The sequence below is a fragment of the Vulpes vulpes genome, chromosome 8 (assembly GCF_048418805.1).
Source record: "Vulpes vulpes isolate BD-2025 chromosome 8, VulVul3, whole genome shotgun sequence".
Taxonomy (NCBI): Eukaryota; Metazoa; Chordata; class Mammalia; order Carnivora; family Canidae; genus Vulpes; species Vulpes vulpes.
The window spans coordinates 76,499,707-76,523,392 of NC_132787.1; the positions used below are offsets into that span (position 1 = coordinate 76,499,707).

Here is a 23,686-nt window from a genome sequence, read left to right on the forward strand (position 1 = left end):
GCTGTCACCAGCCTCTAGCAAGAACTAGTCTATGCACTCCACATGTGTGACCAGCCTGGTCCTGTCTGAAAGGGTGCTTCACCAACTTTAACAGCTCTGACATGACAGATGAACTTCATTAGTCACATCTGACATATGAAGTTCTTTCATTTGAAGAACCATAAAGCATCCTTGGAATCATCCTGACACACTGCAAGTCACATTGCTAATTCCAGCCCAGAAAGATGCAATCAATCCAAATAGTAATTTTTGCTCATACACCATCTTGGAAATCAAGTTAAAGAAAAGTGTTTTTCTAAAACAGGTTGAATTTTCCACCCCTAAATCTCTCTGGCTGGTGGCTAATGCATTCTTTACAAATATATTCCTTTTCTAGATTTTAAATCCTTTCCTCTTCTTTAGAAAGGGGGAGTGGAGAGAATATTTCATCTACACTTTAAAAACCTCCATTCATTAAATGTCATTAGTAGGAGCACCGGGCTGGTGAATGAAATCTCTAGGTTTGCAGAAACCACAGCAGTTAACATAGGTGGTGTATGCATGATCCCAATCCACATGGTCACTTAAAATGTGGTGCTCATAAGTGTATTGCCAAATCCACATTCTCTGAAAGGCAGATACTCTCACCCACTGGGGCTGAAGCAGGGGGAGCACCTGAGGGTTCCAAGAAGATGACTCCCTGGCCTGACACAATCTTTCCACAGGTGCATCCTGGGAGGAGCATGGACCTCAGCCCAGTCAGCAGAGAGGAATGCCCACCGAGTGGCCAGTGAGGTGAGCTGGTGAGCAGTGGTCAGACCATGGTGGTGAAGGGGGAGAGAAGCAGGGGCATTCAAAGTAGATTCTGGAGACAGAGCTGATGGACTGGAATTGTGAAAAGAAGCCAAGAGAGGACTCCAGGTGACACTTGGGTTTTTGGCCTGAGCCTCTAAATGGACGGAGGCCCATTAACTGCTTGGTGGGGACTGGGTGAGGGGTTGCTTGCAGGAGGAACCAGGGAGGAGGGGATGAATTCACTAAGACAGAGATGCAGAAACTTAATGAAGAATGGCACTAATCCATCACAAGGGAGCAGGGTAAAGTGTCCTCCCCAGAAGCACCGTGTCTACTGCTGTCATCATTGCCCAGTGGGCACCCTGACCTCCAGGCCTCCTCAGCAGACAAGACCCAGATAATCCCATTTGTTCTGAGAAAGACCAAAGAAAGCAGAGGCAAGGAAATAAGACAAAGGAGAGGACACCTAACAAAATCTCCAAATGTATGTGTACCTGTGTTGCTTGTTTGGGAAATCTCCCTCTCTCCTTCTCACTTATCTGGAAGATGTGAAAGGACAGCTACATCAGGTACATGAGGTCATGAGCACCACATGCCCAGTGATGGCTAGCAGTAGGCTCTGTAGGCCACAGTCAGAGGTACCTGGGGGCTGGGAACTGTGGTCAGGACAGGCTGAAGGGGTTCAAGGATGGGGCCTCCAAACTTCCAAATGATAACTAGCAAGAAAGATGTACCACCATGGCAGGGAAAGTTAGTGGGCTGGAGCTGGAATGCTGATTGATTTCACCTCAATCCAGTAACTGAGCCACTATCTAGAAGACTGCCAGGAATGGCTCCGGGCCACATCTTGGGGGATATCATTCCGGCCACTTATCAAGCTCCTACTACATGCCAGCCATGGCAGGCAGCTCCTCATAGGCATCATTAATCTAAATCTGAACACAGCCCATGAATGATCATTAGCTGAACCACCTAAACAAAAGAGAAAATAAAGATCACCCATCATGAGCTTAGACGTAGAGGGAACATGAGTGAACTTTGCGAAGTCCTAGAGACAGGATATAAACCCACATCATTCTGTCTCTCAGGCCCTTCCAGTCCCCCCCCCCCCACTTTTTTTTTTTTTTAGATTTTATTTACTTATTCATGAGAGACAGAAAGAGAGAGAGAGAGAGAGAAGCAGAGACACAGGCAGAGGGAGAAGCAGGCTCCACGCAGGGAGCCCGATGCGGGACTCAATCCCAGGTCTCTAGGATTACTCCCTGGGCTGAAGGCGAACTAAACCACTTAGCCACCCAGGGATCCCCCCTTCCAGTCCCTTTCTACACAATAGTCCAACAGTGGGTCCCCTAAAGAACCTTCGAGTGCATTCAGATTCTTTTCATTCCAAGAGCAAATGGAACACATTGAGGCATTGCAGGTGGTTTTTGAGACAATGATGACCCCAGAAAGGATAGTGTTAAGGACTACATTGGATTCCCTCCAAAATGTATATGCTAAAGTCTTAACCCACAGTGTGATGGTGTTAGTATATGGGATCTTTGGGAGCTAATTAAGTTTAAATGAGGTCATGAGAGTAGAGCCTTCATAATGGGATTAGTGCCCTTATAAGGGATACCAGAGAGTGCTCTCTCTTTCTATCTCTCTATGCCCAATTCCAATGTGAGAACACAGTGAGAAGGCAGCCATCTATAGGAAGAGTCCTCATCAGGAATTGAATCAGCTGGAGCCTGATCTTACCAGCCTCCAGAACTCTGAGAAAATAAATTACTGTTGTTTAAGCCACATGAGCTATAGTATTTTATCATGGCAGCCCAAGCAATTTGGACAGATAGTAGGGTGGTTCAAATAAAGAAAAAGGGGAACAGTCATGGGGAAGAAGAAAAGGAAGCACGTCCATCTCTTTGGGCCCTAGAGTCCTTTCAAACTGCATCAGCGTATCTGGTAGAAGACCTGGGGCTGGCTCCCAAGCTAAAGCAGGGATTCAAAGCCCTCAGTAAAGGAAACCTTTTCCTGGCACCTCTCACTTTTCCACCCCCCTCAACCTCACTGTGAGTCACTTTCAGGGCCAGCCCCTGGCCCTGCCACCACTTGGCTGTGTTAGTCCAACTATGTTTGTCTGAAGCTCTCAGGGACACCCAGAGCCCTTGAATAACACAGATGTGGAGGAAGAGAGAAAAGGGGCCCAGGCCTGTGAGGCACAGATGACTTAGATGAACTGCTGCTGACACTCCCTCATTGAGTCGATAGCCAGCTTATGCGCAGGTGTAAAGGAAAGCAGGCAGAGCCACCAGCTGCTCTTGGGCTAGAAGTGAGATCTGGGGCTGCCATGACCACCCCAGGGTTCCCAGGGACTGTTCTGAGCACACCACATCTCCCTCTCCTGCTCACAGGAAAGACAGGCTAGACTCAGAAGCAAAATCTACCCCTTCCTCCAAATTTCTAGGATATCCATGCACAAGAAAAATTAGTCCTCTGCAACAAATGATGTATGTGAAAGCAAACAGGATTAACGTGACTTTTGTTAAATTTTAAAAGTTTTTTTTAAACCTTTTAGCACAATGCATTTAACATAAAGTTTGCATTTTAGCCATTTTTAAGTATACTCAGTGGTATTATTTAGATTCACACTGTTGCATAACCATCACCACTACCTATCTCCAAAACTTTTTCATCACCCCAAACAGAAACTCTGTGCCCTGCCACTACTCCCCATTCTCCTGTTCCTCCGGCCTCTGGTAACCCACAATCTACTTTCTATCTCTATGAGTTTGCCTATTCCAGAAATTTCATGTAAGTGGAATCATACAATATTTGCTGTGTTGTGTGTGGCTTATTTCACTTAGCATCGTGTTTTCAAAGTTCATCCATGTTGTAACATGTACCAGAACATCATTCTTTTTTATGGCTGAGCAATACTCCATCATATGTGTGTACCACATTTTGTTTATCCATTCTTGTGTGACAGACACTTGGTTTGTTTCCACCCTTTAGCTATTGTGAATAATGCTGCAATGAACACTGACATACAAGTATCTGAGTAAGTATCTATCTCTTTTCAATTCTTGGGGTATATACAGAGGAATGGATTTCCTGAGTCATACCCTAATTCTACACTTAACCTTTCCAGTAAGGCCTATGTATTCATTTAATTCTCATGTAGTGATACCACATAACAAAAATGTAGGGGATGATTGTCTTCAAGAAGTTTGCCCTCTAGTGGTGCTAAGAGACATACATCAATCAAACACATGAATTCGGAAGATCAAAATAGCACATACTGTGACAAACAACTGTAAGGTACAAAGGTTCAAAGACAGATGATGAGTAGATAGGATTTAAATTGCAGACTTGAGGGAGGCTTCCCTGAGGGGAGGACAGTTGGGCTGGGACTTGAAGAATGAGCAGGTATCAGACAGGTGAAGGAGAGGGAAAAATCCATTCTAGGGTGATGGCAAGAGTGGTCCAAAGGTGGATGCGAGAAACGAAAGAAGGCCAACATGTCAGGCCCCCCAGGGAGGAGACAAAGTGAGACAATAGGTATCTGGAGAAGTGAGTAGGGCCAAACCACACAAGGACCCGTGGACCATATCAAAAATAGGAGGGCTTCTATAAGCATAAGGGAAAGAAGTTTTAAGCAAAGGAGGGACATGATCAGAGTAGCATTTTTAAAGACCTATTTCTTTCTTTATTTTTTTAAAGATTTATTTATTTATTTGGGCAGGAGGGGAAAATGGGGAGGGAGAGAGAGAGAATCTCAAGCAAACTTCCTGCTGAGCACAGAGCCTGATGCAGGGCTCGATCCCACGACCCTGAGATCATGACCTGAGCCAAAATCAAGAGTCAGACACTTAACCCACTGAGCCACCCAGGCGCCCCAAGACCTATGTCTTAAGATCTATTCATATTTTCTTCTAGGATACTACAGAGCAAAACTTTTTTACAAGTTTTTTATTTTGGAACATTTCAGCCAAAATACAAGAGTATAATGAATGCAACAATGACCAGCTTATGGTCCATTTTGCTTCATCTTTCCCCCAACCCACTTTCCCCTCCTATACCCCAGATAATCTTGAAGTTTATCCTAGACATCCTGCCATTTCATCCATAACTATGTCCTATACATCTGTAAAAGATAAAGACTCAAAAAAAAAAAAAAACCAAAAAAACAAAAATAAAATAAAAATAAAAAAAATAAAATAAATAAAATAAAATAAAAGATAAAGACTCTTTCTAAAAATATAACCCTAAAATCATTACCCCACCTAAAAATATAATAATTCTTTAATATCGCCAAATATCCAATGTTTATATTTTCCCAACTAGTACATAGTTTTTCTTTATAGTTTGTTTAAACCAGAATCTAAATACTATCCACACATTGCAAGTGGTTGAAATGTTTAAGTCTGCTTTAAACCACAGGCTGACCCTCCCTTATTCATTCAAACATTCCCGATGCAGTTCTATGCACTAGGGTCAGTGTAAGACCCAAAGATGCCAAGGAGACAGCTCCCCATCTAGAATGCTGGAATACCCAATGGTGATTTCTGCATGGTCACATCCTACCCCAAGCTTGCTGAAAAGGAAGTAGAGAGCAATATGGAAACAACACAAACTGAGGATCATGAGTTTAGACCAGGAACCTCTAGTATTTCTAAGAGAATTTATTTGTTGCATCTAAGCTGAATTTCTTCTGTCTGGAAGCCACAGCCAACCCAAGTAGGAGGGAAGAGACCCTGCCTGGCTGAAATCACATGGAAGCCAGTCTCCCCCAAAGGACCTACTGGTGGGTGCCTTCACCACAGATGAACTAACAATTTTCTTTGTTTTTAATTCCTACCCATTTTTAAATATCTACACTGCAAAACAAAAATAACTGCCATTTTGGACTCACCAACAGTTGACCTGGCTTCCTGTCTGTTCATTCTCTCTTCGTATTCTAGTTATTTCTCCCTTTCGGGGACATCAGGACTGAATGTTTGGATGCAGGGACCTATTTTGAGGCACAGTTGCCAAGGAAGGAAAAGAGAGCATATGCAGGGCCATGCAAATGACCCTCCACTGGAGACTTAGGGTACCATGATGAGCCATGGCCACCACACTGGCTGAACTATTCTGTTCAGCATTCTTGGTGAGGTGGGACACGCAAAGCAAGCCCACGGTGCAATACCACGTTACACCCATATGAACAACAAAAATGGAGAAGTCTAAGAATTCCATGTGTTGTAGCAAATTCACACAAAGAAATATGAAAAACAAATGAATTTCCATCCATATATCATTCTTAAAATGGTGAAACTATAGAGACAGAATAGGTTAGTGGTAGCCAAAGGACAGGAACGAGGTGGGGACTGGGTGCCAATGGGTAGCACCAAAACTTCCTTTGTGCTGATGAAACAACTCTAGATCTTGATTGTAGTGGTGGTCATATGAATCCATATATGGGACCAAACTGCATAGAATTACACACACACACACACACACACACACACTGAAGTGCATGTAAAAGCTAGTGAAATCTGAAGAAGGTCTGTAGTATAGGTCTGTAGTCTAGCACCATACTAGAACAGTACTGTAGCAGGGGTGGTTTCCTGGTTTACCCTGCATTACAGCTATATAAGACGTCACCACAGAGGAAAACTGGGTGAAGAGTTCATAAAACCCTATGTACTATTTTGGTAGCTTTCTGTGAGCATTATTATTTCAAAATAAAAAGATCAAAAAAATATATGAATGCAGTGGCATGCCACAGTACAGATCTACCTTAGTGATAACATTTCAGTGAAGAAACTAAATCATGAATGACTATGAAACTGCTTTTATAAAATGAGAACAAGTGAAAATAATTGTCTGACACAGTGCAATAAAACTAAACAAAAAGAAAAGCAAAGAACAAATGAGCAAGAGGTTGAATATAATGGCTAAAGAGGAAGTCGGGGGGGTGGGTTGTACGCTGTACCATTTTACAGACATCTATTCCAGTAAACACCTGATACTTACAGGGCTCTACTTTGTACTCCTGGTTATTTAAAACTAAGTATCAGCTCATGAAGGGCCCGGTGCCCACAGCCTCTCACCTTCACTCCTGTGGCCATGTCCGCTGTGGAGAGGACTTCTCCTATGACCAGGCTTCGATTGACAAAATTCTTTGTTTTCTCTGCCTGAAAACATGACAGACCCAATGTCAAGGTTTCCTTATGGTTTTAAAATTAATTAAACATTTTAATGTAACAACATCTTTTATAATAAACTTATGTTACTTTTATAATAAAAATTCAACACAATAAAAACAATTTTTAATTAGAAATACTCTGATGACCCTATTGAAATAAATGTTCTCATCCAGTTTTGTTGTTGTTGTTTTAATATTTTATTTTAATTTTTATTTATCTATGATAGTCACACAGAGAGAGAGAGAGAGGCAGAGACACAGGCAGAGGGAGAAGCAGGCTCCATGCACCGGGAGCCTGACGTGGGATTCGATCCCGGGTCTCCAGGATCGCGCCCTGGGCCAAAGGCAGGCGCCAAACCGCTGCGCCACCCAGGGATCCCCTTGTTGTTGTTTTTAACGTGGCCTTGCGGTCTCTGACCACATGCATACAAGGAGAGCCGGCTGCATCCCCACGGAAGGCAGGGTCCTGACAGGCTCCCTTCGCGCCTTGTGCTGCCTCAACCAAGTTTGTCCCTTGAGCTCCCCGAGCCTGACACCCTCCCCCACGCTTCTGCCTAGCAACACGGGTCCTGCCTAGCAACGCGGGTCCTGCCTAGCAACAGAGGCTTACTCGCGCATAACCAATGCTCCCACCAAGAGGGGACGCCTGTACACAACAGCCACCAATCCCAAGGCGACGAGAGCATACTCTTCACCAGCTAGAAATGAGACAGGGCAAAAAACCCGAGGCTGTCTTATGGTTAAAATTCAGAGGCAGGCGGCATTTCCTTAGAAGATGGTAGGCCCCTGAGTGCGCAAATTGCAATTATCCACTGTTGGAATTAATGCTAGGCGGCCTTGTTCTCCAGTCTTCTGAGACCCAGCCAACAAAGTTGGTACCTATTGCCCTTGTGTACGTGTGTGTATGCGTGTGTGGTGCATGCACACCTGTGTGCGTGCCTGTGTGGACATGTGCCTGAAAACTGCCCCACCAGCAACAGGATGGTCACCCAGTCTTCCTAGAGTGACTCAGTTTCCACAATGGCTTAAGCTCTTTCCCCAGAACCACTAGGTTTTCCCCTCCTGCAGGTTTTTACAATGTTTCTTTCAAACAGTATTAATTTTATCAAATAGAAGACTGTCAAGATTTATGACTCTTAGAGTGGCTCCAACCCAATGCATCTTGTATTGATTATTTCTTAAAATAACTCCAGCTTGAGCATGAACCATTGCCTGGCTCCAGTTTCAGCTCACTCTGGAGAGTTAGTTACCAGCAAATAAAAAAACCAAAAACAAAAAACCAACTGTAGCAGATACGTGCAGACTTTTTCAGAGGGCCCATGTATCCTCTGTCCTGTGGATCCTCACAACCCTCCTTGAGACGCTAAGCAAGAAAGGAAGTACAGATCCCATGTAACAGAAAAGTCTAGATTCGGGATGTCAACAGACTCATCCAACCAGGATCACCTAGTAAATAGAAAAGCAAGAACCTGGAACAAGATCTTTGGGCTCCTCATATGGACATCTTCCCCCCACGCCTCACAATTAAGCTTACAGAAGCCCCAGGTGACTCTCGGTGGCCCAGACTTTACTGCCACTGCACCCCTTTTTTGTACCATCAGCCTCATCCCCATAGGGCACCTGACATCAACACATTCCAATGACCAAGTGATCTTCCTGAGAGTCATTCCATACTACATCATTACAACAAACCCTTCCTTATCCTAAACCACCTGCTCTGTTGTGGCCAAACGTAAACCATCAGAAGTAAATCCCTCAGAATCCCCAACTGTTCACAGTTTTCTTCATAGTGTATTCCTTCCATTTATACTGTTGATGCAAGAACATGCCTTTGTCATTAATGTTGTCCAACTGTGGTCATTTTTACTCACCAGTTTGAAATAAATTCAATCACATTTGCTAAAGAATCAACCCCAAACTTAGCCATCTTGTCCATTATGAATTATTTATGATGATTATTTTCCTTCCCCAGTCTCTGCACGAGACAGCAATCTTTGCTATTAGATCTGATGGGCAATGCCAATATGAGTTTGCCATGAGTTCTCTGATGGTGATTTAAGCATTCATTTGGACTGGTCTATTTTAAGAAGTCCAGCAAAAGTTCCAGAACTAAAACTAGGCTTAATTGGATTTGACTGCCTTACTGGCATATATTTTTAACATCTTCTCCACACTTAAATTCTCTCTTTTATTCAGTTATTTCATTTCTGATTCATTAATTGTTCTTAATTAAAGAATGTCTATTATTGACAAGTTTCCCCTCTCATTCAGTTGATAACCTAATAAGTTGTCTGTACTGATAATGATCAATAAATAATCAACATGTATTTTTTGATATACATTTTTGCAGTATTTCTACATATCAATAGCTGCCTTTATTTAGACTTGATATATTCAAACCAAATCCAATTCCCATGTCAGAATGACAGGTTGTATTAACTTTAAATGATAATTCCATAAATTATGGAGAATATGCTCAAGCTTGTATTTTATCCTAAATTATACCCATGCTATTTATATTTCTGCATAATAGATTGTCCCAGACAGACGGAAGGTAGTTTTCCCTAAAATATCCCCTATTTCTTTGGAGAGCACTTGATGTATCAGGGTTTTGTGATGCAATATTCTGTTATAAATCAAGTTCTAGGAGCACCTGGGTGGCTCAGCGGTTGAGCATCTGCCTTTGGCTCAGGTAGTGATTCGGGGTCCTGGGATCCAGTCCCGCATTAGGCTCCCTGCGAGGAACCTGCTTCTTCCTCTGCCTGCCTTTGCCTCTCTCTACAAAAATATACAATTTTGGTTTTATAAGCCCAGAGAGTATCCAAAAGTCATATATTCTTCTTCAACTAAAATCATCTTGACTCAACGCTGCTTGAGCCATCTATTTCTCTGATATAAAAGACCCTCACCACCCTCTTTGTAATCCATTTGCAGCCCCAGCCAAGGGTATTGGACAGAGTTTCCTGATCTTTAGTTTTCTATTATCAGTCCCCAAACTGACTTATTTGCTTCTTCTACCTTCTGGTTTCAATTTTCTATTTTAGTTATGTTTTCTCAGTCTTATCGAATACATATCCTTTGTTATAATTAGCCTTAACTTATTTTAGAAAGAGAAGGGGTCAGAGTAAAATACATAAATAAAATAAATGGGCTTCAGGGATTCAGTCATCTAGGGCCTTAGCTCTAAAGGCCTTAGATGGACTAACTGGACTAACTGGTCCTTGACCCTCCCTTGTAAAGAGATCCCAAGTCTAGCCACTTCATACATCTCCCACCACTGTCTTGTGCCTGGACTATCATAACAGCCTCCCAGCTGGCCTCCCTGTTTCTATTCTACCCCAAACATCAGACATCATGATCTTTTTTTATAACTATTAAGGTAAAATTTGCATATAGTGAAATGCATAGAGCCTAAGCACATGAATTCTGATCAATTATCTACCTGTAACCTTTACACCAATTAAGATTATAAAATGTTCCCATCTCCCCTAGAAAGTGCCCTCATGCACCTTTTCAGAGTCCCCACTCCCCACAGGCAACCACTATTCTCATTTTATCATCATCCATTGATTGCCTGTTCTTTAATTTACATAAATTGAATCACACAAAATGTACCTTTTTGTGGCTGCCTCCTTTCATGAAAATAAGGCGTCTATGTTGTTTTGTATGTCAGTTGTTCTTTCTCATGACTCAGTAATCTTCCATCTATGAATATTCCACAGTTTGCCCAATCTCATACTGATGAACATTTGTGTTCTTTCCAGTCTAGGGTTATTATGAGTAAAGCTGATATACACACTCATGTAAAAATCTTTTTGTGGACATATGTTCCCATTTCTTTTTTGTAAATTCCCAGGAATGCAATTTCTGGCTTAAAGGGTAGGTCTGTATTTAATATTGTAAGGAATTGGCAAACAGTTTTTCAAAATGGTTATACAATTTCACACTGCTACCAACAATATCGAAGCCTTCTGGTTTCTCTGCATTCTCGTCAGTAGTGTGCATCTTTTCATTTTTAGCTTTTCTGGAGGGAGTGTAATGTCATCACGTTATGGGCTTAAATATGCATCTCTTAGATGACTAAAGATCCTGAACACATCTGTATATGCTTATTGGCCATTTATATACTATAAATTGTTCGAGTCCTTTGCCCATTTTTTAGATTGGGTTGCTTGTCTTTTATCATTGAGCTCTAGGAATTATTTATATATTCTGGGTACAAATCCTTTGTATCTGGACATAATTTTTTTCAGATAAATGCATTGCAGATATTTTTTCCCAGTTTTTGGATTGCCCTTTTATTCTCTTAATGATGTCTTTTGATGAAAAACAGTTTCTGAAAAGACCAATTTATCAGTTTTTTCTTTGACATGTTTAGCATTTTGGGGGTCCTCTCTAAGAAACCTCTGCCCATCCTAGAGTCAGGACATTCTCCTTTGTTCTTCTACTAACTTTGTAATTTTAGAATTTACGTTTAGGTATATAATACATCTCAAATTATTTTTGTGTGTAGTATGAGATAGGGATCAAGGTTAGCTTTTTTATGTATATTTAACTACTTGTTTCAGAACTATTCATTGAAAAGATTTTTCTTTTCCCATTGAATTGCCTTGGCAACATTGTTAAAAAAAATTAATTGATTGTATATGTATGGGTTTATTTCAGGACTCTCCATAATGTCCCATTAATCGATTTGTCTCTCCTTATGCTAATACCACATAATCTTGAGTAGCTTTATAATAAGTCTTGAAATCAAGTTGTGAAGTCCTCCAAATGTGTCCTTTTTCAGAACTGCTTTAACAATTTCAGGTTTTTGCATTTCCATATATGTTTTCTGAACCAACTTATAAACTGTGATCAAGGCACTATAATATTTTAAAAATAAGCATCATACTAGGCTCCCTGCTTCCCCACAAGCCACCATTGTGAAAACTCTCCAATGACTCCAGTTACTTTTGCAAGAAAATCCAAACATCTAACCATGGCCTCCACATCAGTCTTTTTTTACTCTCTGCTTTTCCTTATTCTCTGCTTTTCCTCTGCTGGGGCCACATAGTAGGGCACTGGGAGAAGTCTATAACAAAGGCTAGATGGAGCCCTTATACTTCTGCTCTCCCCAGGGTCCTTGACCACTCCAGGAAAGCCCAATACCAGGAACAATGAAAGGTGACATTCCCATGGCTCTGCCTAAGGATATTTTTTCTCCCTTTACAACATCAGTGAAGTAGCCTGACAGTTTAGGATTTTCCAAATTCTTGCCTTAAATTTAATACCTCTTCTCTTGGCAGCTGATGCTTCCTACTAAATTCCTGCCTGCTTTGGAAATTTTTTTTATTATTACTGTAATCATATAATTTATCAATATTGACAGCATGTAATGATGAATGTATCATATTGATGATCACCTTAATGCATGAGCTTACTTGTAGGTTAATGGCAAGTGCATTGTTTTACATTAATTTTAACATAAAAAGGTTTTCTACATCTAAGACCATGTTGTCTGTGAAGAAAGATAATATCACTTCTTTTCCAGTTTACCATGTTTGATTTTTTAAGTGTTTCCAATAATTTTATTATTCACCATGTTTGATTTTTTTCTGCAGCATTGACAACCATCTGATGTCCCACAAATTTACTTATTATTTTATTGTCTGCTTTCTCCCAGACTAAAATATAAGCTCCATAAATACAGATTTTTTTTTGTCTGCTTGGATCACTGCCTCTTGAACAATGCCTGACTCATAGTAGGTGTTCAATAAATGGTTATAAAATGAGTGAATGGCCTCACTGGCACATAGAAGGGACTTAGGAAATTATAGTCAGTAATAATTACTGTTATTTTACACATTTCACTGCAAGAATAATAATTAACCCTGAAAATAAGAAGTTTTCATTAAGCCAAATTGTTTACAGTACAGTAAATAAAGAACACCAGGATTCCGGCTACCCTAGAGTCTCTGAGTGGATCCCAACTCACTCCCTGTCATGCTCTTTCAAGTAATTCCTGTGGCCATGATAGATGACAACTCAGTTCAGCTGCCAATCTACACAGAGGAACTTCTGTAAACAGGCCACTCTGTCCTGTCATCTCTGCTCACATCCTCCACGGCATCCCTGTGGCCAGGGCTGGCCTGGCTAGAGTGCTGGCCAAGTGGCCAGCGTCCAAGTCTGCAGAGCTGGAGCTGGGACAGGGACTCCTGCCAAAGGCAGCATACAAGACCAAGAGCCAGGGGCAGCCTGTCACAGCCCACTAGGAAAAGCCTGGGTTCCAGTACAAACAGAAGCCAGAGGGCCAAGGGCAGAGCCAAGGCTAGGGTGTTAGAGCCAAGAGCTCAAAATAGGTCAGGAACCAGTACTGGGATGGGGTGGGGGAAGTGGACTTGGTCATGGTCTGCAGGACCAATCAGGACTGGCACTAGTTCTTGTGGGCAGCAAAGCAGGCCTTGGTGGGATGGGCTGGTATAAAGGGCTAGTGGCAAAGAAGACATACGCACCTGCTTGGCATATTCTCTACTAAGCTCCTTTTCCACAACACACCCATGGCTTCAGTGTAACTTCCTGGGAAAGGCTGCTCCTTTTTTTAGGGGTTAATTAGGAATGCAACTATTCTGCCCATTTCCAAATGCCTTCTAAGGTGAGCTGACTTCAGAGTCTTATTCCATTTTAGATATGATCACTCACCTGGTAGTTCTTTAAATAGAAAAACAAAAACCATCCCAAACTGAGACTAAAATTCTGGTTGAAATAATAATTATAGCATAATAAACATAATATAAATATAAGGCCATGTAAAGTTATAGTATGATAAATATAAATCTCCTGCCAGTTCCCCTTTAAGCTAATTTGAGAAAACAGTGGGTGATTTAGATCAGTGGTTCTCAAATTTTATGGTCTCTGGACCCCTTTACATTCTTAAAAATTATCGAGGATTCCAAAGAGCTTTTGTTTATGTGGGCTATGTCTATCAATTTGCCATCCTAGTAATTAAAACTAAGAATTCTAAAAATTTTTATTCACTTAAAAATATCACTATACCCATGACATAATTTTCATAATTCTTATGAAGAATAACCATAATTTCCAAACCAAAAAAAAATCAATAAGAAGAATGGCATTGTTTTACTTTTTTTTTTATTGTTTTACTGTTTTACAAATTATTTTAGCATCTGGCTTAATGAAAGACAGCTAGACTCTCTGTTTCTACACTCAATCTGTTGCCATATGTTGTTTTGGTTGAAGTTTATGATGAAAAATCTAGTGTTGTTCATATATAGTTGTAAATACACTTTTCAGATAGTACCTGAAAGGGTCTTAGGTACCCCAGGGGTCCTCAGACCATACTTTGAGAATCACTGGTTTAGATAATAATGATATGCCATGCCCAACACTCCTGTGGATCATGGGGATGAGGACAAGCAGAACTCAGAGTGAGAGAAAGGATGATGGGGAGGGGGTGAGTGGGGGTCAGTCATGGAATGGGTACATCAAATATCTTCCTCCCACTCCTCACTCCTGTTGGCCAGGAATAGCCTGATCCCAACTGTCTTCCTCCTGGAAAGGAAGTGCTGGGATGGAACATTCCTATAAGTCAGCCCTGAACCATGATTGGCAGAGACCAAATGCTGAATGGGAAAAATTCGAGGTAGATGGTAGAGTACCCGGAAAGAAGGAGAGTGGAGAGTAGTACTCAAGCCAGGACATACACGGAATCACCTGAGAAATTTAAATGCTGATTTGATCGGCCTGAGGGAAAGCCCGGACAGCAGAGGTTGGAAAGTTCCCCAGGCAATGCTAGTGTGCAGCCAGAGGGCAAGAACCACCAGCTTGAAGCAGGCTCAGAAAGCAGGACCAGCTGGGCTTAAATTTGTGTTCCACTAGTTATATATACAATTTACTAGTTGTATAACCTCAGACCAATTACTGGTTTTCAACTTATTCACCTGTAAAATGGGAATACCATTCTGGATGTTGTGGATATTAAATGAGATCATCCACTTAAAGTTCTTAGCACTGTGACTGGCATAAGAGATGTACTCAGGAAGTCTGAGCTGTTATATTGGTTATGGTGATTTTGGTGCAGGCGAGCAGCCTCTGTAAGCTCCAATAGATCTCCCACCTGGCTCCTCTGTCTCCCCATCTCTGGAAATACAGGGAGGCAGTGACTTCCCCACCCACCCACCCAGGATTTTCGCAGAGGAATAAGACAGTTGGCTGAAGGGCACAAATGTGATATCACTGGAAACAGGTGTGGGAAAAACCAGCGAGATGCAATGATGTTTACACTATGTGTGTGCACACACATGTGTATATACTCTGTAGTCACACTCAGACATTGTTTTTCCTTTTGAAATTATTAGAACATCTCAAATCTATTGCAGATGGCAGAGGGGAAAACGCAGAGTGGAAATATTTTAATGGCTTATTCTTGGCCCATGGACTGTCCATAGAGATCTGGGACGAATGAGACTCACTCCTCATTTGTCCTTGAGAACATCATCATTACACATTACACACAGCATTCTGCCTTGGAGTTCATCAGATCATCCACAAAAAGCTAACAGCAACACGAAATGGGGGCCAGGGAAGGGTAGAAAGACCTGGAACGCTCTCTGAACAGGCAGTACAGCCATGACTCAATATTTTTATTAAGAGGCAGAATGAATCATGTAACACTTCTTCTAGAATTACTGGATGTGGACGGCTCCTCCAGCTGTTTACAGGGTGGAATTTGAGAGCCTTCAAACACAGATGTGCTGCTGAGTTTCATGACATCCACCCAAAGAGATGAGCCTGCCACACTGATGACCGACTAGTTTAATTTCCTTCAGGTTCATTGGCTTTTGAGAATTCACACAGAGAGGAGCGCCAGATAGGCTGAAGTAATTCACAGAAATAGACTGGGGGGATTTAGAAATAAATCCTAGAAATAGACTAGGGCCAATCCTGTGGCTCCTGCAGGAACTACACCTAATCATCCAGGACAGAGTTGTCTGGGCTGCCTCAGACCACAAAGGGAACCACAAAAATAGGAAGATAATTGGATCCAGGGATCAACAGTTTCATAAGGAGCAAGACTACACAGGCTAATCCTTCAGACTCAGTGGGATAAGCAGCAATTAGTAAACTTCATTAAAGGATCAACCTTCATCTTGAACATTGACACTAAGTTAAGCCATGGACATATTGAACTGATTAAAAGTCCAGGAGACTGACCACATGTCAAGATTTCACCTTCCAATCAGCCTCATGCCAGATGTCCTGGAGGCCAGACTCTCATAAAGTGGCTGAAACCAAAAAGGGTTGAGGTCTTTTGTGGTTTTTATTATCATCATTATTATTATTATTGGTTGTATTCACAGCTCTAAATGTATGTTCTATCAAGAGACAATTTACTAGCTTGAAAACCACTTTGCCAAACTGCTTGGTATGAAATGATTTTTCAGGCTTTGCAGGCACATTATGTGGGTGTTTTCCTCTCTTCCTCTCCATTTAAGTATGCCCTAGGCACCTTGGAGGGGGCTACACTACTTCAACAGGGGGTGCCAGAGCTCTGCCTTTTGACAAGAAAATGCTGAGTTCTGTCCTTGCCTCATCCAGGACAGCCAACCAAAGCGGGGACACAGGGTAGTGATATACTCTCAAACATGGACCTCACCCCCACCACACTCTCACTGGCTCTGATCTATATTCCACAGAGAACTAAGCCTTCAGTGGCCTCCTGAATGGGGAAGACTCCCACTACCTCAGTCCTCGGACTCTCTCCTCACAGACTGTGCTGGGCAGGAAGAGAGCCGGGCTCCCTGCAGAATAGTTGCCACTCCCTCAGCTATCTACAAGCTGAAGCTTATCCTTGGATCAAGATCCTCTCCTAGGGGTCTAACCAGGAATTTTGTTTTTTTTCATTGTGGGTTTTTTTTTAAATTTTTTTAAAAGATTTTATTTATTTGAGAGAGAGAGAACAAGTAAAGGGGAGGGGCAGAGGAAGAGGGAGAAGCAGACACCCCACTGAGCAGAGAGCACTATGTGGCTGGATCCCGGACCCTAGGATCATGACCTGAGCTGAAGGCAGACACTTAACTGACTGAGCCACACAGGCGCCCCTGTTTCATTGTGTTTAAAGTGTTAGGTTTAAGGAAGCCATGAAGCTGAATGAAATGGAAATCAATTTAAACTTGGTTAAAAACATAGCTCCTAATGTTTGCATCATGGAAGAGTTCTCTAATCACGTATTCTTTCTTCTTTCTTTTTATTTATTTTTTTTAAATTTTTTATTTATTTATGATAGTCACACAGAGAGAGAGAGACACAGAGACACAGGCAGAGGGAGAAGCAGGCTCCATGCACCCGGAGCCCGACGTGAGAAGCAGGCTCCATGCACCCGGAGCCCGACGTGGGATTCGATCCCGGGTCTCCAGGATCGCGCCCTGGGCCAAAGGCAGGCGCCAAACCGCTGCGCCACCCAGGGATCCCTCTTCTTTCTTTTTAAAGAGGCTAAGTTGACTAAAATAATTTAACTGAGTTTAGAATGGCAATGTTTAGACAAACAAGCTCATACATTTTGGACAAGTCTAAATACTTTAAAAGCCTATAAAATTAGTTCATTACATTTCTCAGATATTTAAATTTTATGCCCCCAATAATATTTGTTTTGTGAACATATATTTCATTACTTCTGCTAATTCCCCTACCCCCTAGCCTGTGATCTGGGGAGACGTGAATATGCAGGGCAAGGGAAGAAGATCAATTAAGTTACTGGGGAATGGGGCAGAAAAAAGGGGGCTGAAGATGGCATTCCCCCATACTGATGACAGTTTTCCCTGGGACTAAATAAACATGTTTCCACAAGTCACAAAAGCAAACAAAAGAACAATAAAATCTTTTTTTCTCTCTCTCTTACTCATATACACATCACAGCAAAGTAATAATGAAGCTTACCTGTTCCTGAATTGCACGTTTTAACAGAGGGAGACCCATGATAAACTTCACTCTCTGAAATGTCAAAGCTCTCATTTCATCCAGACTTAAATCATACCTGTGAAGAACAGATACACAGTTGGTGTTAAGACATCGACGTGGTAACTCTGAGTAGAGCCTTTGAACCAAGGTATATGATAGAACAGACAACTTTGTTATATCTCTTTACATCTCCTGTGCAATACTGCAATACTGCATGTCAAAGAAGACCCGCTGTGTGGGACACACAGGCCATGTGTTCAATACAGTGGGGTCAACGTGGAAGGAAGGAAGGAAGGAAGGAAGGAAGGAAGGAAGGGAGTTCCTGACAGGGTGACCTTAAAACAAAACTTCAACATCCCTTCTGCAGGAGCAAAAGATTTTCATGTTTCTGAGATGACTCAAGAGCAGCATTTGGGGAGATGGGAGAGGAGGGAGTGATCTGTGTGGTACAAGGGGTGGACTGTAGCAGCCATGAGAAGTGTCACCTAGAGTATCCTTCAAGAGCACCCACAGTAGGGAGCAGAGTTTTCCAACAACCTCCAGCTGCCATACCTCGGAATTAATTGTGGCATTCACACCAGGCGATTTTCCTCTCAGGCTGTTCCCAGCTGGTGGCAACTGACTAGGGCATGCTTCTAGATTAGGTCAATTACTGCCTAATAGGCAACTTATACCAGGAGACACCCCCACCCCCACACTGACCCACTGAGACTTTATCACAGCATTGTGCCCTCTCTGCTTTCTCATTTCATGGTGTCAGGCCTGCCTACACACGTTCTGAAGCTTTTCCCCCTGACCTTCCTCTAGCTCCCTCCCATCATCCTTCACAGATTTGAGTGTTCCCCCACTCCCCACCCCATAAATCATTTGCTCATCTAGTCCCATCTTGGTGTCTGCTTCTCAATGAACTTAAACTGACACAGGAGGGGAAGTTCCACTCTGTCACTTAAAATGTTTAAACGCAAAGTATAGCCTGAGCCTGGAAGAAATCTCACTCAGATTTGATTCCTGGCTCTGTCACCAATGTGCAACCAACATCAAGAGACCTGGCCTCCCAGTACCTCTGTTCTCTCACCTGTAAGATGAGAATAATAATCATATATAACTCAAAGAATTATCACCTCAAATGCTTTTCCCAGTGCTTGCATATATATAGTAAGTGCTCAATAATATAAACCTCTATTCATACCCATACCCCTCCTTCTCCTCCTCAAGGGCAGGAACTGTGTTAGATCTGTATTTACAGTATCAGCACAAATCCACGGCCTGGAGACAGTATACCCCATTAAATGGTGTTTGAACTTAAATTTCTTTGATTCCTATAGTTTCATGACTAGATCCTGAAGACAGTGTTCTCATGTATGTCCCAAAAAAGCATGCCAACTACACATATTATCCCTATATAAAGTTCATTTCCAACAGGAAATACAAACTGCATGAGTGTAGGGTCCCAAGTCTTGAACTGTGTAGCCCCTCAGGACCAGTGCAGTGTCTCACATTTAAACATTTTTCCTAAATACCTGTTGGCCAATTGCCCCAGACCAAGAAAGAACCAATTCAACCATCCTAGTTTTCTCTCAACCATTCAGTTGGCAGATAACAAAAAAATCCAAGGGGAACTTACCATTCATCCTGGAATGTGAAAAAATACCCACCCACTCTCCCAAAAATAAGAAAGGACATAGAAATCAACCAAACAACCTTTTTTTTTTTTTTTTTTTTTTGAGTCAGCTAATAGACCTGATCTCAGAACAACTAGTTGGGATTTCAGTATAAGCATTGCTGCATAAAATCAGCATTTTCCCTAAGGGGAACAGAAAATAAACATTCCATTGTCAATGAAACTAGGAGTCAACAAAACTCTCCAGATAACTAACGTAGAAGCAAAACCTGTGTGAGTTGATGCAGGATTGAGGCAAGAGGAAGTGGCAAGAGGAACCACAGAAAGAGATCTCACAGCACAAGGGCCAAATGGTGGCAACTCTCAAAAATGCATGTAAAAATTCACTTTCTAAACGTAAGATGTAAACACATTGAGATGTAAAACTTGTAGCTCTGATCTGGAACAGCAAGACAGGAATGGTAAACCAAACTGGCAAGTAAGAAGGCTCACTGGTCCCTGAGCTAGGTTTAGGGTCAGTGCAACATGCAGAATCACATGGACAGCCCATGTTTGAAAGAAGCAGCCTATCTCTGTGGCAGCAGGGAAGGGAAAAGGCTCTACGTTGTGTAAAGGAGCTATCCCAGACCACTATCTCAGCTTCTCTGGCTCCCCAACCCTGAAACCTCTTAAAAAAGCCAAGCCAGAAATCATCCAATTATATTCAAATCATCCAATTATAAGTAATAAAGAGATACTAGCATAGACGATTCTATAAGAAAAATAGAGAAAAAGAGCAAGCCACTGGCAATTGGCAATGTAGGTATCCAGTAGGGTTCTGGGCATCAGTGAGGACAGGAGGCCTTCAGAGCACACAGGGTGTCAGGGAGCTTGTAAAATATGGGCTCAGCTAAAGTCTAGCCTTAGCCTGATTCAGTGGGACATTCTGGAGTATAAATGGCACCATGGCATTGTCCCATCCTGTCCTTCAGTCGTGGGCAGAAAGTATAACCTCAGCCATTTCCTGGGAAGGTAACGCTCATAAGTCAAGGACAATTCCATGGAAGTTCAGCTATGAGTTGATACCAGTCAACACTGACAGCAACTAGTAGATGAGTGTACAGGTTTGGTAGAGTGTCAGGGTAGGGTATTACCTGCTAAGCTAATGACTAAGTAAGTCAGAAAAATAATTAAAAGAAAGGAAAAAATAAATTATTAAAAGAAAAGTAGAAAATTAATCAGTTAGGAAACAGAAAAATTATAAATAAATCCAAAATCTTGCTCTGCAAAAAAAAAGCACAGGAGGTGGTTGTTAAACATTGCTCTGGTAGTATTAGCCAATGCAATTTGACAAGGGAAAGAAATTAGAGAAAATGAAATTGGAATGAAACAGAACTATGTACAGATGATCCATATGTTTCATTGATTGTATTAATGGCCCCTATGCTAGACCTCCTCTGATCCCTGCCCTATGACACTGTAGTTCCCATAAAGAGGCAGAGTATACTTGCCTACCCCTTCAGTCTGGGCTTGGCCACATGATTTGTTTTCATCATTAAAATACTGGTAGTGGGGATCCCTGGGTGGCTCAGCAGTTTAGCACCTGCCTTCAGCCCAGGGCGTGATCCTGGAGTCCTGGGATCGAGTCCCACATTGGGCTCCCTGCATGGAGCCTGCTCCTCCCTCTGCTTGTGTCTCTGCCTGCCTCTCTCTCTCATGAATAAATAAAAATCTTTAAAAAAAATAAAATAAAATATTGGTAGATTTGAGAAAAGCAAAAGCTTGGAAAATAATCTAGGAAAATGCCTAGGCTAGTTTGCCATGTGGACAAGAGATATAAAGTAAGAGACATGTGAGGAGAGCCTAGTTATCTCACCCAAGGCCATTCTAGATCAGCGTACCTCCAGGCAAGGCCCAAACTGGGAGAGCCTGGTCAAGATCAAAAGAGCTGCCTATCCACAGTTGACTTCATCAATGAGCCCAGCCAAGATCAGAAGAACCTCTCAGCCACCTACAATAATAAATCCTTATTGTTTTGAAGCACTACATTTTGCATCATAGCTAACTGATACAATATGACTGTATACCTGGAACCCTCAAGACAACCAACTAAAATTACTGAAAACAAGAAGAGTTTGACAGGAAACATAATTAATGAAAGTCAGTAGCTTTTATATGGATATGTAAACAATCAGTTTGAAAATACATGGAAGAAAAGATTCCACTTGCAAAAGTTATAAAATAAAAGAAAAATATACTTAAGAATAAACTTTTTAGATGTACTTATATGAATAAAACTGTAAAACACTCCTAAAGAACACAAGAAAAGACTTGAACAAACAGAAATATGTACCATGTGGGTTTTTAAAAAGATTTTATTTATTTATTTGAGAGACAGAGATATAGCATGAGTTGGGGGAAGGAGCAGAGCGAAAGGGAGAAGCAGACTCCTCACTGAGCAGAGAGCCTGACTCTGACTTGGGGCTCCATCCCAGAATCCTGAGATCATGACCTGAGCCAAAATCAGTTGCTTAACTAACTGAGCCACCCAGGCCCACTCCACTGTATGTTTTAATAGGAAGACAATACTATAAAGAAATAACTTCTTCCTAAGTTAATTTATACATCCAATATGATCTAAATTTTAAAAATGCCAATAAAGGATTTGAAGTTTGTATATAAAAGAAAGCAAAAATACCCAGAAAAAAACTCTAAAAATGCAGAGCTATGATCTCTATCAGATAAGATGAGTAATTTAACTAATGCAAAATAAGCAGAAAATTAAGAGGAGTGCCTGAGTGGTTCAGCTGGTTGAGCAGCGGACTCTTCATTTTGGCTCAGGTCATGACCTCAGGGTCCTGAGTTCAAGCCCCACATCAGGCTCTGCACTCAGTAGGGAGTTTGCTTCAGGATTCTCTCTCTGTCCCTGCTCTCTCTCTCTCTCTCTCTGATAGATAGATACATAAATAAATAAATAAATAAATAAATAAACAAATAAATAAATAAATAAACAAACCTTTTTTAAAAAAATAGAATGTCAAGAAACAGAAGTAAATGCTTATTATGGAAATTTAATATATGTAAAGACAAAGGTAAGACATCAAATTATTAGAAAAAACAAGACATTGAGATGTTCCAGTGGGGTAGCCAACAGGGAGAAATAAAATAGTTAGATTCCTATTTCACACCACATCTAGAATAAATTCCAAGTAGATCAATGATTTGAATATGGGGGAGAAATAAAACCACAAAGTATTAAAATAAAACATGAACTGCTTTATAATCATAATGCAAAAAACTGTTTATAATATTTTTTTTGTTTATAATATTTAGAAGCCATAAAGAAAATCATGAGAAATGTAACTTCATAATAGCAAAAACTTTTGCATGACAAAACAATAAGACTAGTCAAAAGACAAATGACAAAATGGAACAAAATATTTATTACTGATGTCGTTGCAAAGAAGCCAATTTCCCTAATTAGAAAGCTCCTATAATTTATTAAAAACAGACCAACAAGTAGGCAAGTGATTTGAACAGATGGCCCACATAATAAGAAATACAAATATCACAAATACATTTTTATTTATTTTCACAAATATATTTTAAATTTCTGCTGTCATATGCGATAAAAGAAGCACAAAGTAAAGATACACTGAAATATCAATTTTTACCTATTACATGAACAAATCCAGATAGTGTGATAACACACCATGTTGGCAAACTTTTATGCACTAGCCTGGTGGGGGAGATGGGAATGGAGTACATAAATTGTACCAATTTATACATACAGCAATTAGACAGTATCTACCAAAATTACAAATGAACCAACCTTTTGACTTAGCAATTCCACTTCTAGAAACTTATTCTTTGGATGTCCTCACACATGTAAAGAGCATATGTAGGTTATAGAGTAATACAAACGACATATCCTCTTTTTTAATAAGCTAGTATTCATTAATTACGAATTCTGTAGTCAAAAAAGAAAAATGTGGATCAAGAGACATTTCACACTATGAAGAGTAGGTAGTAGAGCCTATGGGAATGCCATGAAGTGTGTTATACAGACAAGATTCTAAAACATAAGTTATTAGCTATTTTCTTCATGTTTCCATTCCAGTAACTTTTTGATAAAATGGTTGTTATTAATCTACTTTAAAATTTTAATTCACATCTATCTCACA

General features: G+C 41.0%; 1 protein-coding gene across 5 annotated transcripts in view; it reads right to left on the minus strand.

Annotated features, from left to right (window-relative positions):
* Positions 1 to 23,686, minus strand: part of ACOXL (acyl-CoA oxidase like) — a 348,114-nt gene that overhangs the window by 308,512 nt on the left and 15,916 nt on the right. For all 5 annotated transcript variants that reach the window (XM_072767158.1, XM_072767157.1, XM_072767160.1 and 2 more), the window contains exons 2-3: positions 17,882 to 17,978; positions 6,852 to 6,935 (exon numbers count right to left, since the gene is read on the minus strand). In XM_072767158.1, the coding sequence (XP_072623259.1) occupies positions 6,852 to 6,935; positions 17,882 to 17,978 (181 nt within the window). The remainder of the gene's footprint in view (positions 1 to 6,851; positions 6,936 to 17,881; positions 17,979 to 23,686) is intronic.